Source organism: Epinephelus lanceolatus, chromosome 21 (genome assembly GCF_041903045.1).
Source record: "Epinephelus lanceolatus isolate andai-2023 chromosome 21, ASM4190304v1, whole genome shotgun sequence".
Classification (NCBI taxonomy): domain Eukaryota; kingdom Metazoa; phylum Chordata; class Actinopteri; order Perciformes; family Serranidae; genus Epinephelus; species Epinephelus lanceolatus.
Window position 1 is genome coordinate 23,118,699 of NC_135754.1, and position 16,863 is coordinate 23,135,561.

General features: G+C 42.3%; 1 protein-coding gene across 2 annotated transcripts in view; it reads left to right on the forward strand.

Annotated features, from left to right (window-relative positions):
* The first annotated feature begins 559 nt into the window (after nt 1-559).
* LOC117246993 (protein phosphatase 1 regulatory subunit 1C-like) overlaps nt 560-16,863 on the forward strand; it is a 29,422-nt gene continuing 13,118 nt past the window's right edge. Inside the window, exon 1 of one of the 2 annotated variants that reach the window (XM_033611062.2) lies at nt 560-859. In XM_033611062.2, coding sequence (XP_033466953.2) covers nt 731-859 — 129 coding nt within the window. In that variant the 5' untranslated portion in view covers nt 560-730. Of the gene's footprint in view, nt 872-16,863 lie in introns of both variants that reach the window. The other variant, XM_033611061.2, reaches the window with a different exon arrangement.

Here is a 16,863-nt window from a genome sequence, read left to right on the forward strand (position 1 = left end):
TTTCCTGTGAAAACGGAAGTATATTTTGAAAGAAGAAAATGCAAGTAACAGGCAGAACTTGACACGATGTCCCAGAACTTCAACCAAAGCACCCAGCGTACTTTTCCCATCATATCTGGATGTACAGGGTTCATGAACAAACGTCAAAATGTGACGAAGTCGGAGTGACAAAGTGTTGCACTTACTTTAAGTATTATTTAGTTTATTTATTTTACATGGCAGACCCTTGTGGACTTTGTTTTACATTTTTTAACATTCACTTTAAAATAAATTGTGAAACAAGAGGTTTTGAACTTGACACTGAAGGCATCCCTGCCGTTTTTAGAAATGTCTTATTTTCAGCCAGTCTCCAGGGAACCTGATTTCTGGGCCATTTTTGATTTTTTTTCCGACGGCATCTGAAAGCATCATAACGCTTGAGCACGCTCTGCTGCACGCGCCCTCTCTCCTCTCCTCTCCTCTCCTCAGCACACGACACAGTCAGGTTCGCACACACACGGTGAGAGCGAGAGACGTAAACAGACAGTGTGTGTGTGAGTGTATGTGTGTATGTAGGGAGGGACAGGGAGGGAGACAGAAAGAGGCGCGCGAGAGAGGAGGACGCAGGCAACGCTGTCAGACGCAACTCAAGAGTCCAAAACACGACTGGTGGGACAGTTTTGACATTTTGGGAGACAGTTTTATCTGAAGTGGACATTTTTTTGGGGGGACATCTGACGGGCTGGTTGCCATGGACCCGCTGCTGCCCGTGGACACGGAGGTGATGGAGCGAGATGCGGACAAGGATGCGAGGAGGAAGATCCAGTTCTCCGTGCCTTCCTCCGTGCCCACCCAGTTGGACCCGCGACAGGTGGAGATGGTGAGCGCGAGGGTGTGTAGAGACTGTGTGTGTGCCTACATATATAATGATGATAGCGGTTGTTGTGGTGTGTGTGTGCAACAATGAGGTCAAACCCGGGTCATATAAAACCTGTTTCAGTTTATTTGTGTCATTTTTGTGCAGCTTAAAATATAAAATCGTAAAACGTGAGCCACTTTTAGAGTGTTGCGTTCAAGTTACCCTGGAAAACTGGTAAAAGAAACCTCAAACATGCTTGCTCCTAACTTTGATCCTGACTTCTAAGTACACAAAAGTGAGTGTCGCGCTCTTCTGTAGCATCTGAAGCATCCGGCCTTGGCGCTGACAGACAGTTACGTAACCAGTCTAGCACGACTTTGCAGAACTCTGTATTTTGATGTTGGGTATTACTCTGTGGGCAGCAGGGTATGGACAGCACTGGGATTAAGCTGAGCTGTGCAGCCACAGTTTTTGGAGCCCTTAAAAGTGATGAGGCATCGCTGCCCTTCAAAAGGAGTGGAGGAGGAAGAGGAGGAGGAGGAAGTGAGGGATAAAGCGCCAGATTATGTCCCTGAGTAATAATGCCTCTACTCACATCTGTGAAACAAAATATAGAAGGTCACTTTGTTAGTCATGCATTAGAAGAAGGTGGTGAGTGCATTATGTAAAGATAGATAAAGCAGGTGAAACGTGCTGACATGGTCAGACAGAAATTATGTTGGTGAAATAGTGCAGTGTGAACAGGAATAATGTTGGCCTGTGCAGTATGGATGCAGACCAGCACTTAGTCTGGCAATGACAGCCCATAAAGGTCAGTGAGGATACAATTCCTCCAGCAAATTATAGCCAAATGATGCATTAGATCTAACAATTGATTTCTGCTGCTTTTAAAGGTCGGGTGTGTGAGATTTAGGGGGTCAGCTTGTGGTGAGGATTTCAGATTGCAACAAGGTGAAACTTGTCCTGGTTAGAATTCCTTCAATATTCATTGTTCAGGAGGTTTTTACCGGGAGCTTACCCAAAGAGGTCTCTTCCTCTCCAAAACACACAGATTAGGTGATTAAAGCCGGTTGAAACATATCAACGCTGATCTCGTCACATATTGATGTTTTGGTCATGGACATTCACCTCCACATACGACGTGCAAGGTTCCCTGGGTGCGTTGGTTGTCGATGTTCGTGGACATAGCAGGCAGGAGTGAGAGATGTAAACCAGACATTTCCTGTTTTTTTGTCCTTCAAAAACAAAAGAACCTGGTTAGGTTTAGGAAAAAAGAACAGGGATTGGCTTTAGAATCTTACAGGACTCCAACACTGCTCTCTCGGGTGATAGTCGGTGTTTGTTGGACCCATCCACCACCCCTCCTGCCTGCCTCACTCGAACTTTTGCCACCTTAACTTTCATCCTTGTCCTGCTGCGTTTCCTCCTGACGCTGCCGGGCGCCATTAAACTATAACAGCAACCTGTCACGTATCATCCTGACATTAAAGGAAGGCTTTTTTGGTTGGTTTCTGACGCTGCAAGTCTCTGCCCAAGCACCGGATTTCGATGACTTTGGAGTGAGACTGTCCTTGGGAGATGGGCAGCTTGCCCACCACATGCTAATGAGTGCTTACCATTTATCTGATCCAGACGTTCAGGAGGTTTTTACCAGGGGCTGAATCATCCACAGAGGTCTTTTCCTTTCCTAAACAAACAGACCAGGGGTCTCATTTATAAAACAGTGCATAGGATCCATACTGAAAATGTAAGGACAAACAAAAGCAAAAATGGCGTGCTCCAAAAATATTCAACAATGTCTGCAATCAGGCTTCCATCTCACCATTTGCGTCGCAAAATGTTCGTAAGCATAAGTCAAAGTTTCTTCCATCAAGTTAGTTTTTATACAACACTTTTCCATGGGAAGTGGCGAACGCCTCTCTCAAGCCTTGTTTCGTGCATACGCAATTTTTATAAATGAGACCCTTGCTGATGTAAACCAGTAAAAACACTGAATAAAGCAGTTTAAAGTTACAAATTGGTGTTTTTCCAATGCTACTTGTGCAATTGGGCTTTTAACTATGGTTGCCGACATGAAAATGCAAATGGCCCTATCTGGAGCCTGTGACTGGTTTGTCCATTCTGGGCTACTGTAGAACATGGTGATTTATTTTTTTTACAGTAGAAATTAAGGTTTTTTAATTGGACTCGGGCCCAAAACTGCTGCCATGGTTTGGGATCAGGTTGTGCTTGGACAGAAACTGTGTGGGTTCATGTAGGGTTGGACCTGATTTTTTTGGACCAGATCAAAGCTCTACATTGTTTAGCTAATGGCCGCTGTTCTGCACTGCACTCTTACAGCTGTTATTGCTGATATCAGGATGGCGTCATTCACCTAAGCATATCACCCACAGACTAGTTTGTGAGTTATAAGTTACAGATAGACTGTTTTAGACCGACTGGTTGAATATCAAACGAAAATCCAAAATAAAATTAAATTTAATACAGTTTACAGCACAGTGGAGACACTTTTAAAATGCTTTGATGAACTCGTAATTTGAACTAAATGGTTATCAATTAAGGACAAGAAAACATTGGTAACATAATGCTGGAAACATCAGCTACTTAATTTTTAAAAACATAGAATAAAGCTAGCTCTCGTCCTACAATTCATCATAATCTACAGTTACAAATCTAACCATGAATTAATATATCATGAGAGTTGCAGGAGTAACAAAGAGAAAAGAAAAAGAACGTCTAAAAGTTACTATCGTGTTTGCTTGCTGCCAGGCGCCTGCCAGGATCGTTGAAGTCGCAACATGATGACGTCATTGTTTGCCCTTCTGAAGCTGTTTTTTGTGAGACCGATTTTTTTTTTTTGAGGCCGTTCCATCTGAGGTCGTTTCATCTGAAGTCCAGCATAAGTTTTCCTGAGACCTGATGCTTTTTCATCTAAGGTCTGACACCAAACTCTGACACCCAAGGCTGTCCTAAAATGGACACCGCACACCTCCATGTTGAGAGCTGTGTGTAGACAATCTCTGAATCATAGATATACTCGGAACATCATATAGACTGTCTAAAAGAGGTTCACGTCTGAATGACTGACGGCTCCCTAGAGGGAGATCTCATTGTAAACCAGGTGCAAAATCACCATTTTCTGCCAGTACAAGATTTTGAGATTTCATGGGGCATCTGCTTGGAGAGCTCGATTCGGGCTGGAATGTAAAATTAAACGAATAAATCAATAATAGCAACTAGGCACTCAAATATTTCTCACACATCTGCTGTTTGCAGCCCAACGTGCAGTCTCTCAGGCTTTGGACTACTTTCTTTCCCCCTTTATTCCTTTATTTGTTTTTTTTAAGCACTCCCATGTGTCACTTCTGAACACTATCTGGGTTGAACCAACTCGTACTGATATGTTAATTTAATTACTTTCTTATGGTAATTTGTTACTGTACTGAAACAAACTATCCAGGAAAGGTTCACATTACCGGTGCTGCTCATTCCTTCCCTAGTCTTCAATTATTAAGACCCTGCCGACATACATTTCAACCAGTGCTCTTTGACAGCATCATGTGAGCTGAGTCAGTTTCTCCTATAAGACGCTTTGGCAGTTTGCCGTCTCAGGACCTAGTGAGATTACCGCAAATCTTCTGCCATGGATCTAATGGGAGCAAAAGCAGCAGCATTCACTGGTATAGCACGCACAGGGTTCTTATGTCATAATACGTCTTAGGTTACGTCTTCATAAAGCCACCAAAGCAACTCTGGTTCTCCTTATAGGATCACCTGTTGCTGACATTCCCACTGGAGGAAAATCAGCTGTGAATATGGGGAATTTCCTCAAAGCTTAACATACCAGCAGCAATCCAGCTGAGGGGGATAAACTGTAATTCAGCTGCAAATAAGTTCTATAATGCATAATGTAGGCATCCTCCCTTTATTATTTCTCTTTCTTATTTCCCAGTCCACCATTGCAGTACAGGTTGCCACTCTGCTGATTAGAAAAATGGCCTAATGGTGATGTCATGTCGAATGAGCCTCAACTGTATTCGAGATGTGTCTGAGTGCTGCAAGCCACTTCTCTCCTTGATAACTGACCCCAGCGTGTTGCATTTGCTTCTGGGAAATGGTTCTCATTCAAAGGACTTTGACAGTAGCTGATATGGAGCCTTTTTTTGTTCACTTTTCCCCCCCAAACCACACTGGAGATGTTAAACTTTAACACATGCACTTGTCACCTGCCACCTGTCCTGTAATCTACCGCCGCTGGGCCAAGATTCTGAGGATTTGGTTGATTAATTATTTACTCAAGCTTGACTGCTCGAGTCTGCATAGTTGCTTTTCATCAAGGCTACTTTAAGGGACCAGTGTGTAGGGATCTATTGGCAGAAATTGAATATTATGTTTATAATTCTGTTTTCATTAGTGTATAATCACCTGAAACTAAGAATCATTGTGTTTTCCTTAGCTTAGAATGAGCCTTTAATAGCTACATAGGGCGCAGCTCTGAACGAACAAACTTAACACTGGCTTTAAGTAGGGCGGGTACCCAAAACCTGACCCAGAAACCCATACAAGTTCAGGTCCACGGTATATTATGGTCAAACAAGGTTGGGTTGGGTCCCATTCTAGTACTATTGGTCCTGGGTTTGTTAATCATTATGTGTAACACTGAGTGGATCTGAAAAGACCTATGATTAGTGCTGATCATGAGAGAAACACGTAAGTATTGTGCAGGATCCAAATGCAGAGTAGCAGGCAAGTTTGAGGGTAAAAAAGTGAGCTTTAATGAAGCTGATAAAAACATCCAGAACAGGCAGATAACAGAAAGTCTAAATGCCATAAGAACCAAAAAAAACAACAACAGGACACCAGGCAGGAAATGGGGCAGGGAACGAGACCAAGAATACAGGGATGAGCACAGGAACTGACACAGGAGAACTCACAAAGGACAAAGGGAAACACACAGGTACACAGAAAACAAATCACATGAACGAGACACAGCTGGAGTAAGAGGACACGGGCAAAAGGAGGGAAATGGGGACTGACTAACAACAAGAGTGTGGAGGGGAACACTAGGGTGGAGCAGACTAATAACAGCTGTGAAGGGAAGGACAAACGGGAACAGGGAAGGACTAACGAGACAGGTGTGACATAAAACAGGCGGGAAAACACACAAAGACAGGAAGTAAAACCAGTCACGACACATGAGGAGAGAATCTACAAAATGAAACAGGTTAAAACAGATTAAACATAAATTAATAACAAAACAAGGAAGAACACAAACAGAAAACCCCAAAACAAAGTCCATAGGGTAACATAATATTAACAAAAACCCAGGATCATGATCTTGATTAGGCTGATGTAGGATGAGTAGGCATGTAACGATATATCGAATTTCGCGGTGTCGCGATAAAATAAATTCTCGTTACCGTCATGGGAATGCCACGGTAGTTATATAGCTGCGTTCTCCTACAGAGCCGGTAATATGACTGTGCGACTACATTCCCCATAATCCTTTGCATGCAACTGGAAACAGCGAATAAAAGTAAGGAGATTGATTGTTCTTCTCTGTGGATTTTCTCCGCGACTGTTCGTCATAGCGAGAAGCCACGCATTCTCTTGTCGGTAGTCTAATGTTTTCACAGCGAAAAAAAATGATAAATTTACACTAAAATAATGTAAAACAAAACTTTCATACAGCTTTGCACACACATTACTTTTGGATGGATTACTCGCGAATGCAAGGTCGCACAGAAATGCCACGCATATCACATGAAAGCGCAGGAGCAGAGCTTTCCATCTCCTCTGTTGTGAGATAGTGTTGATGTCAAGATTGTCAACCTGGCGTGAACAAACTGAGTGAATGTGTGTTTTTGAGTTTTTCTATGACTTCCAGGGAAATGGCTGGGCTTTATTTATTTTGGTTTTCTTTTGCACACATCTTTACCCACCTCTCTCTCTCTCTCTCTCTCTCTCTCTCTGTCTCTCTGTGTATCTGTGAGTGAGGGATTGTGTGTTATTGAGTTTACATTATTTCTAATTTGTTAATTTTGTTGTTGTTGCAGGGTCTGATTGTTCTAAGTTCTGTATATTTGATGAATATTAAGACTTCTCTATCCTCATAATTTGATGTCATTCAGATGACTTTCTAGTAATAGTACTACACTACTTTTGTTCAGAGTAGGTTAAAAAATACTGAATGTTTCCATTTTCATATTCTGTTACTATAGTTTTAATTGACATGACTTTGTTATGGCACTTTAATGTCTGCCTGCCTAGCAGTAATAGGGGGGAAATGAAAGCACATGTTCAACTGTTTTTCCCCTTGTATAAATATCGTGATATACAGTACAGGCCAAAAGTTTGGACACACCTTCTCATTCAATGCGTTTTCTTTATTTTCATGACTATTTACATTGTAGATTCTCACTGAAGGCATCAAAACTATGAATGAACACATGTGGAGTTATGTACTTAACAAAAAAAAGGTGAAATAACTGAAAACATGTTTTATATTCTAGTTTCTTCAAAATAGCCACCCTTTGCTCTGATTACTGCTTTGCACACTCTTGGCATTCTCTCGATGAGCTTCAAGAGGTAGTCACCTGAAATGGTTTTCCAACAGTCTTGAAGGAGTTCCCAGAGGTGTTTAGCACTTGTTGGCCCCTTTGCCTTCACTCTGCAGTCCAGCTCACCCCAAACCATCTCGATTGGGTTCAGGTCCGGTGACTGTGGAGGCCAGGTCATCTGCCGCAGCACTCCATCACTCTCCTTCTTGGTCAAATAGCCCTTACACAGCCTGGAGGTGTGTTTGGGGTCATTGTCCTGTTGAAAAATAAATGATCGTCCAACTAAATGCAAACCGGATGGGATGGCATGTCGCTGCAGGATGCTGTGGTAGCCATGCTGGTTCAGTGTGCCTTCAATTTTGAATAAATCCCCAACAGTGTCACCAGCAAAACACCCCCACACCATCACACCTCCTCCTCCATGCTTCACAGTGGGAACCAGGCATGTGGAATCCATCCGTTCACCTTTTCTGCGTCTCACAAAGACACGGCGGTTGGAACCAAAGATCTCAAATTTGGACTCATCAGACCAAAGCACAGATTTCCACTGGTCTAATGTCCATTCCTTGTGTTTCTTGGCCCAAACAAATCTCTTCTGCTTGTTGCCTCTTCTTAGCAGTGGTTTCCTAGCAGCTATTTGACCATAAAGGCCTGATTCGCGCAGTCTCCTCTTAACAGTTGTTCTAGAGATGGGTCTGCTGCTAGAACTCTGTGTGGCATTCATCTGGTCTCTGATCTGAGCTGCTGTTAACTTGCGATTTCTGAGGCTGGTGACTCGGATGAACTTATCCTCAGAAGCAGAGGTGACTCTTGGTCTTCCTTTCCTGGGTCGGTCCTCATGTGTGCCAGTTTCGTTGTAGCGCTTGATGGTTTTTGCGACTCCACTTGGGGACACATTTAAAGTTTTTGCAATTTTCCGGACTGACTGACCTTCATTTCTTAAAGTAATGATGGCCACTCGTTTTTCTTTAGTTAGCTGATTGGTTCTTGCCATAATATGAATTTTAACAGTTGTCCAATAGGGCTGTCGGCTGTGTATTAACCTGACTTCTGCACAACACAACTGATGGTCCCAACCCCATTGATAAAGCAAGAAATTCCACTAATTAACCCTGATAAGGCACACCTGTGAAGTGGAAACCATTTCAGGTGACTACCTCTTGAAGCTCATCGAGAGAATGCCAAGAGTGTGCAAAGCAGTAATCAGAGCAAAGGGTGGCTATTTTGAAGAAACTAGAATATAAAACATGTTTTCAGTTATTTCACCTTTTTTTGTTAAGTACATAACTCCACATGTGTTCATTCATAGTTTTGATGCCTTCAGTGAGAATCTACAATGTAAATAGTCATGAAAATAAAGAAAACGCATTGAATGAGAAGGTGTGTCCAAACTTTTGGCCTGTACTGTATATCGTATCGTGGACTCTTTATCGTGATAATATCGTATCGTGAGTTTCTGGTATCGTTACATCCCTAAGGATGAGATAACAAGAGTGAAAGTAAGATGAAGAAAACATTGAGCAGCAGAAGTGAGTTGGTGGCGGAGTAGAGGAAAGATGTGTGACAGGGAATTAGAGGAGGTTACAGTAAACGCAGGTACTTACTTGATCCCCAAGGCAAGGAAATTAAGGCGTACATCACAACAACAAAATAACTGACAATAGAATGAAATAAATAAAACATTATTGGACATCATTAAACAGTAGGATAGACAGGTAAGGACAGTATGTTGTAGGCTATCATGACATAATACAAGTTTTTAGCAGAAGAACGCAGAACAGCATTTTTAGGAGAATGTAATTATTGGCATTGTCTGGACCATAAAATAGACCTGAAACAGGTTTTCGTTCCTCTTGGACATTAGAGCACCAACGCTAGCTAGTGGCGCAGCTCATTTTGGTGATTACTGTTGGTAACGCTGCCCTGAACCATGGCGGTATTGCTGCGGAAAGATTGTGCCAAGCCTCCTTTCTTCCCCAAGGTCACCCCGTTAACTAAGTATCTTAATTTTAAGGCACATAAGCCCTTTAGCATTGTTAACTATGTTATCACTCGTAGTTCTGTTAGCACTGTTAACGGCATCAACGCGGCAAGTGGTGCTTCCTTAGTTAACAATGCTAAATTGGATTTGTGGCTCAAAATTATGCCACTTACCTAATGGGGCAACGTGAGGGGAGGCTGGAGGGTGACCACCATGTTTCTGAAGCATTGCAATCCCGCCACTATGGCTCAGGACAGCATTACCAGCGGTTAAAGCACAATGATTGGCACAGCTAGCTAGCTCCTGACAGTGCACAGTGGCTAGCTAACCAGTGGAGACTGGAGGGTTGGTAGAGGGCACCATGTTTCTGCATGTTAACATGGCTGGCCACCTGTCTGTCAGCAAAGCCAACAGAATATAAAATAGACGGCAAGACATTTACAACACAACATTTCCCCACGTCTAAAAGGATAGCACTTCGAAATGTAGCGCTAACGCTCACTAAGTCAATGTAGTGCGGAGTGAAAAGAAAGCCCTCTGGTATTTCACATGATTTTGCGTTTTTTCCTTAAAAAATAACAGATTAGTTACCAGTTGATAGTTGTTGGGCTGTTGGAAGCAAAATAACAGTCAGGAATCTATATTTCAAAAATGATCGGATCCAATTGGATCTTGGGACAAATTTTCCAGATACATTGGGGTTCAGGTCTGTCATTTCGGATCTATGAAGACCTCTACTCAACATACTTGGAAAGTAAGGGATCAGTGGATTGGTATTCAGTTGGTTGCAACTTTACTGCTAGATCAGTGGTTCCGACTGGTGGGTCGCGGTCCAAGAGTGGGTTGCACGTGACTCGCAAATGTGTTAAGTTTGTAAAAAACACACTTATTTTTAAGAGCAATGAATTTTTGGCAGAGAGCTTTTATTTTATAGTGCCATTTCCTGCTGTAGATTTAGTGACTGATGATATGGCCAAATACAAGTATGACACTTTATGTATTTAAGTGCATGGACCTCGAATTAATGACTAAGGAGAAGTCTGGGCCCCAGGGCTGAACCAGTTGGGAACCACTGTGCTAGATGCTTCTAAATCTTACACACTGGCCCTGTAAGAAACAAGAAGGTTATTGCTACATCAATAGCCTTCTCATGCAGCCCTGTGAGGTTTGGTCAAGGGTATCATCCTTTTGTTGCACTTGTTGAAGGCCGACCCTGCTGCACGTTCCCACTGACAGTGACTGAAACCTGTGTTTGTTTCAGTGGGACCAGCCAGCAGATGGGGAACACGCGAGGGTCAGCCAAGTTCTTGTGTGCAACATTCCCAGAACACAGCCATAAAATTAGCATTGAAATGGCGAGCAGCGGCATGGGAGAACGGAAAGGTAGAAAGATAAGTAGAAAGAGTGGGAAGTTATGAATAAAACAAAGTGTTCAGAAGGACAACAGGGAGAGGAAAGATGGCATGTAAGGAAAAAAGGAAGAGAGAAAAACCATCAGCCAAGGAGATGACTGATTAAAACCAAAGAGATTAGCTGTGGATGACTGAGGCCTGAATCAAGGGCAAGGACAGCTAATGCCAAGAACACATTTTCACTGCAGCACAGCCAAGAGCGCTAAACTCTTATTCAACAAACCCAGCATAGCCTGCTCCTTTCTGCTCCTGTAAACACATTATTCCTACAAGGAACCAGACCAGCTGAGAATGTCTGACTTGCAGGCAGGAAAAAACACATTAGCTTTCCATTGAGGACGACACAAAAACTCCATGTTGAATGTAGCGGCTTGCAGTGGGAAGTTTCTATTTTCAAGTGCGTACCGTATAGGTACACTATGTGTGTGAGTGTGTGTGTGTGTGAACTGCTTCAACAAGATTGTATTTCCAGTCACGCTGCCTGGTAGATAAGGGCAAAAAATCAGATGTGGTGTTTTTTAATCAACTCTCACCTATTTTTAGAAATTCCTCACTGAGAAACAAAAGGTCAAATGGCAATAGCGGGTTTCATTTGTCTTTTCTTCAACATCAAATCAAGCCCTACACAGGATTACGCACTGGATGAATTGAAAGCATTGTATGAACACAGCCAGGGATTTATGCTTTCACTGCATGGGTCTTAATTGTTAAATGGATAGGTTATTTCTCTATAAAGGGCTCTTTAGGGCACCCGGTGCTTTATAAACATCCAGATTAATGCATTGAACGTTAGGTAAGCATCAAGGTCGTCCTACCTACCAAAATAAGGTAGGGGATTAATGATTTTCAAGCACTATATCGAAGACCTGCGCTGCTTAAATTCCTCTTTCTCGCCGTTTCTATGGCAGTGAGGTCTATTTGCTACAATTTTTGGTGCAGTGTTTGGTCCAGCTGTTCTCACCCTCACTGGCCACGGCATGGTGTTGTGTGACCGGTTGCACCAAAATGACTCGAGATGCCTAACGTCAAAGTTTTATTTGCCAGATAGTCTTTGTTATGCAGCCTGTAAGAACTCAATGATGGTGTCTAAAACCTTGAGCGATGTTTCAGTGAATGCACGGATGCTCTTTGTGCAACAAACATAAAGCATCAGGTCTGTTTTTAGAGTTCAGTTTTTTGAAGATGTGTGAAAAGGTTCAAAATGAAGCGTTTTTACTGAGTTTAAATGGTGTTGAGAATTGTTTTGAAAACACACAACACTGTCAGTGAGGTGGTACGAGGACAAAACCATTAAAATAGACATGTTAAAGGGACAGTTACATTTTCCCTGTGACCTGTAGAGTCTAGATTGTTTTGGTGTGAGTTGCAAAGTGTTGGAGATATCGGCCGTAGAGATGTCTTCCCTCGTTGACCAATAGTCATCATTTAGGGCCATTAGTTGACTTGTCACCTGCATGTTTACGATATGAATTTAATTAGGAAATTATATATTTTTGCAACACAGTGGTTTGAGTTGAAGGTGTGAGAAAGAATAGTATCAGTAACATTGTTAACACTGTGCTACATTACAGAGAAATACAAAACCGTACTAATGAACCTTCATTAATATAGGCCTATATTTTATCTACAAGTGCACATCACACACTGAGTGAGCCGCTTGTTAATTACGGTCCAGTCATAAAGGTTTTGATTTAATTTGACAAGCCTTAGCTCCTAATAGAGTTTCACTTTTTGTTTGTTTGTTTGTTTGTTTGTTTGTTTGTTTGGTTGGTTGGTTTCTTCTGCGTATAAGCGACTAATGAAATCTTGATCTTGCTGACTAATGACCTCTCTGGTCAACTATTAGGGGGCAGCCCTACCTCTGTCAAATATATTGGAACTAGATGACACTCATCTTGTGGTGCTCAAAGAAAGGTCGCACAACGATTCAAATATTAATCGAATCACAATTTTGGCCTCTCACAACTAAATGAACATTATAGACTGCAATATTGATGTACAACAACCATATCAACCCATATCAAAGAAGGAAGAGTGCATCTGCTCATGGACGAGAGGCTCATGCTCAGGACAGTGTGAGATGTAAACATTAATGGTGTCCTCCTTGGCTGAGCTGTAATGTTAGCTAGCTCAGTGGTGTTACGTGAGCGAGCAGTAGATACACTCTTCCTGCATGGTGATTCAGTTGGTGGGTGTAGTTCAGTAGAAGGAAAATAGTTCCTACATGAAACTGCTCACAACAAGGTCTGTGGATTATCTTGAGTAACCAGGTCATGATTTCTGGAAAGAGACATTGCTGTTTTTCACATTTGTTTTTTGACGCTTTGAGCACCACAAGCTGAGTGCCATCTAGTTCCATTATATTGGAGAGAAGGCAGACATCTCTACGGCCGATATCTCCAACACTCGGCAACTCACACCAAAACAAATTAGATTGCAAAACTAACTCAGCTTAGTACAGAACAATCAGTAAATCCAAAATCAAATCCCCAATAATGGCTCGTTTCTACCACACAGCAGGTTTTATACTGCTCACATACACTCAGCTGTATGGTACAGCTTTATCCTCCCATTATGTCAATTTAAGTTAAAGACTAATACATCTGTTCCAGTGCATGAATCTATGACCAGCTCGCTGCATGTGCTGAGAACTGTGAAACAAATCAGTTACAAATCAATTCAGTAGTGCAGTGCAGCTTCCCTGAGCCACCCCAGGTATCAACACGTATTTCAGACATGCACGACAACAACCTGATGGAAATACTATGTCCCCCGTAGGTGACTGACCTTCTGGCAAACATGTTAACAAAACACTCATAAAAGGTCACTGTGTCGGAAGAGGCTCTCGGACAGGTGCTCAACCTGTGGTGTGGTCCTCTGACTGCACACGCTCTTCTCTCTGTGTGTTCGTGTGTGTGTGTGTGTGTGTGTGTGTGAAACCACTCACGTTTGTTGGCATCTGAATTTTCATGTTGACACATTTTAAACTTCTAATTGGATGCCTTGTCATTCATATTCAAATGTGTCCCCCCACCCCCACATCGGGCAGCATATTTAATTCCAGTGTCTGAATGATGAATATGTATGAATATGAATCCAGCACACAGAGTGAAGCAGTAAGTAAGTTACTCCACAGTGGAAGCAGCACCCACACATTTCCATGCCCACTCTCTCAGCTGTGATTGGTTTGGCAGCCACTTGTATCTCACAACAATCATATTACCATAACACGTTACCAAATAGTGAGAGTGATGAATCTGTTGTGTATTTCATAACACTTAGTTATTGTTAGCCTGGGGGAGGTGTTTTATCATTGTATTACTTTACTATAAATACTCAAAGCTTGGTGTAGGTTGGACTTAAATCATGAAGAGAGCTAAAAATAACTCAGTGGAATATCCTTTGTAGTGTTGTATTATTGATGCATTAACATATAATGAGTACTTTAATGTTGTAACTGGTTGAAGTGGAACTTTATTTTGTCGTCGAATTGGTAACCAGTGATTATTTTCATTGCCGATTAATCTGTCGATTATTTTCTCAATTAATTGATTAGTTGTTTGGTCTATGAAATGTAAGAAACTTATGAAAAGTGTTGATCATTGTTTCTAGTTTTTAGGGATGCACCGAATATTCAGTAACCGAATATATTCGGCCGAATATTGCAAAAAAACACACATTCGGTATTCGGTGGAATAAGTTAAAAGCAAGGCCGAATAATAGCGGCGTGTTTTGATAATGCAATCAAACAGCGTCCGTGACGCGCGGATTAAAATGTCGGCAGTGTGGTGATCCGCCCGTCACCGCACTCGCATTTGCGACTAAAAATAGTTTTGAGCGAACAAAATAGGCTTAAATCATTCAGCACGCTGTGCGAGCAGCCTACAGATTTCAACCAGCAGCAGAAACGAAAGGCAAATCCCACCGATTGTGGGTTGAATGGGGGTCACAGACACAGACAGTAATGTATTCTTGTCAAATACGGTGGCCATCGGCTTACCGGCGAGGAGAAGTCGGCTCCAATAATATCCTCTTCTTGGCATGTGGACTGCCCAGAAGTACCTGAACAGCCGAGCCAGCCGAACACAGGTATGTGACGTGTCAGAGGAGAAACGAGCCGTTCACGGCCCACAAACCTCACTTTACTTTATTTTGATCCCCCCTATGTTCATCACTTATTGATGCTGTTTTTGAAGTATGAATAAGTCAATAAGTAATTTATTCCATTGAAATATCATTGATGTAGCCTATAATAGAAAAGTGATTTATCTTTTTATAAATGACGAAAGGCACATCTGCCTCATTTTCGCTGTGGTATCGTGATACTACTCAGAACCATGATATTTTCATTGGTATCGTACAGTGGAATCCAAATTTGGTACCGTGACAACACCAATCTGGAGGGGGTTCATCTGCAAAAACTAATGAAAAACTAAACAATGATATTCGGTACTCGGTATTCGGCCAAGCGTTTAATATTATTCGGCTTCGGCTTCAGCCACAAATTTTCATTTTGGTGCATCCCTACTAGTTTTGAAGGATAAGGGGAAGAGTGTCTTGTGCTGGCAATTTACTGTAAAGAACTAAGACAAAACACAACACCATTTACAACACCAAATCTGCACTGGACCGTCGGGGTGGAGAGGGAGCTGAGCCAGAAGGAGAAGTTTTAAATGTACTGGTCCATCTACATCCCAACCCTCACCTATGAGCTCTGGCTAGTGACCGAAAGAATGAGGTAGCGGATACAAGCGGGCGAAATGAGTTTCCTCTGTGGGGTGGCTGGGCTCAGCCTTAGAGATAGGGTATGGAGCTCGGAGATCTCTAGGAAGCTTCTTCGTGTCGAAAGGGGTCAGTTGAGGTGGTTCGGGCATCTGATCAGGATGCCTCCTGGGTGCCTCCTGTTAGAGGTGTTTCAGGCACGTCCCACTAGGAGGGTGGACCCAGAACATGCTGGAGGGATTACATATCTCATCTGGCCTGGAAACACCTTGGGGTCCCTCAAGAGGAGCTGGAAAGTGTTGCTGGGAAGAGGGACGTCTGGGGTGCTTTGCTCGGCCTGCTGCCCCTGCGACCCAGCCCCAGATAATCTGATGAAAACGGATGGATGGATGGATGGATGGATGGATGGATGGACACCAATTTAGTATATAATTTATGTAGTTAGACATAAAGGTAGGCTAATGTAATGTGTCTTATTTTGCTAGGTACCGGTAGATTGATCACGCATGATCCACCGACGTTTTGTTAGCATTTAATTTGTATAACATTAACCAGCGTTTTATTCCTTATTCTGAAAAAGACAAAAATCCTACAAAGCTGTTTACAAGTCTAATGAAAATAGATATACCACTAATATTCCCTTTTATATGAAGCCATGAATATTCTGAGTAATGTGCACTAACATGTCGTTTATCATGCCAAAATATATAACAGCTGAGCTGCTTGTCATTTTGCTCTTTTGCATCAAAATAGGATTTATTCAAAGTCTCCTACCACTGGCTGACTTGCTGGACCGTGCAAGCACAGCCTCACGCTTTCATTCCTTCAACCACCTTCTGGTCGGTGTTGTGATGTTTGTGCATATCCAAAAACCTGAGTTGACCCCATGTATTGGCTGTGGATGGCTGAGGATAACACAAATGGGAGGCTGCCTGGAGGGTGTGGCTGCAGCAGGAAGGAAAGTAAAGCCTGTCCTTACTTTATCTTTGGAATCGCTATTTAGACTTCAATTTACACCTTCTGAGTGTTATATTATTTTTTTATTTCAATAAATAGTGATTCATTTTTTTGGAAAAATTTTCTGTGGACATCGTGAACCTGTTTTGGTTGTGCTTTACTCAGCCACCATGGTGGTCATATAGGACCAGGAATAACCACTATACCAAGTCTTTAATAAAGTTTAAAAGTAGGTGTGCTTCTCCTTCCAACCAGAAATATGGGCTTTTTTGAGGTTTTTTTTGAGGCCTTGCTGATTGTTGACTAGTTGGTTTGTGTACAACGTTTCCATGACAATGCACAGAACCGTAAACAGGCGGGAGGTTGTGTGACGCCAACTGCAACAGAAGCCCC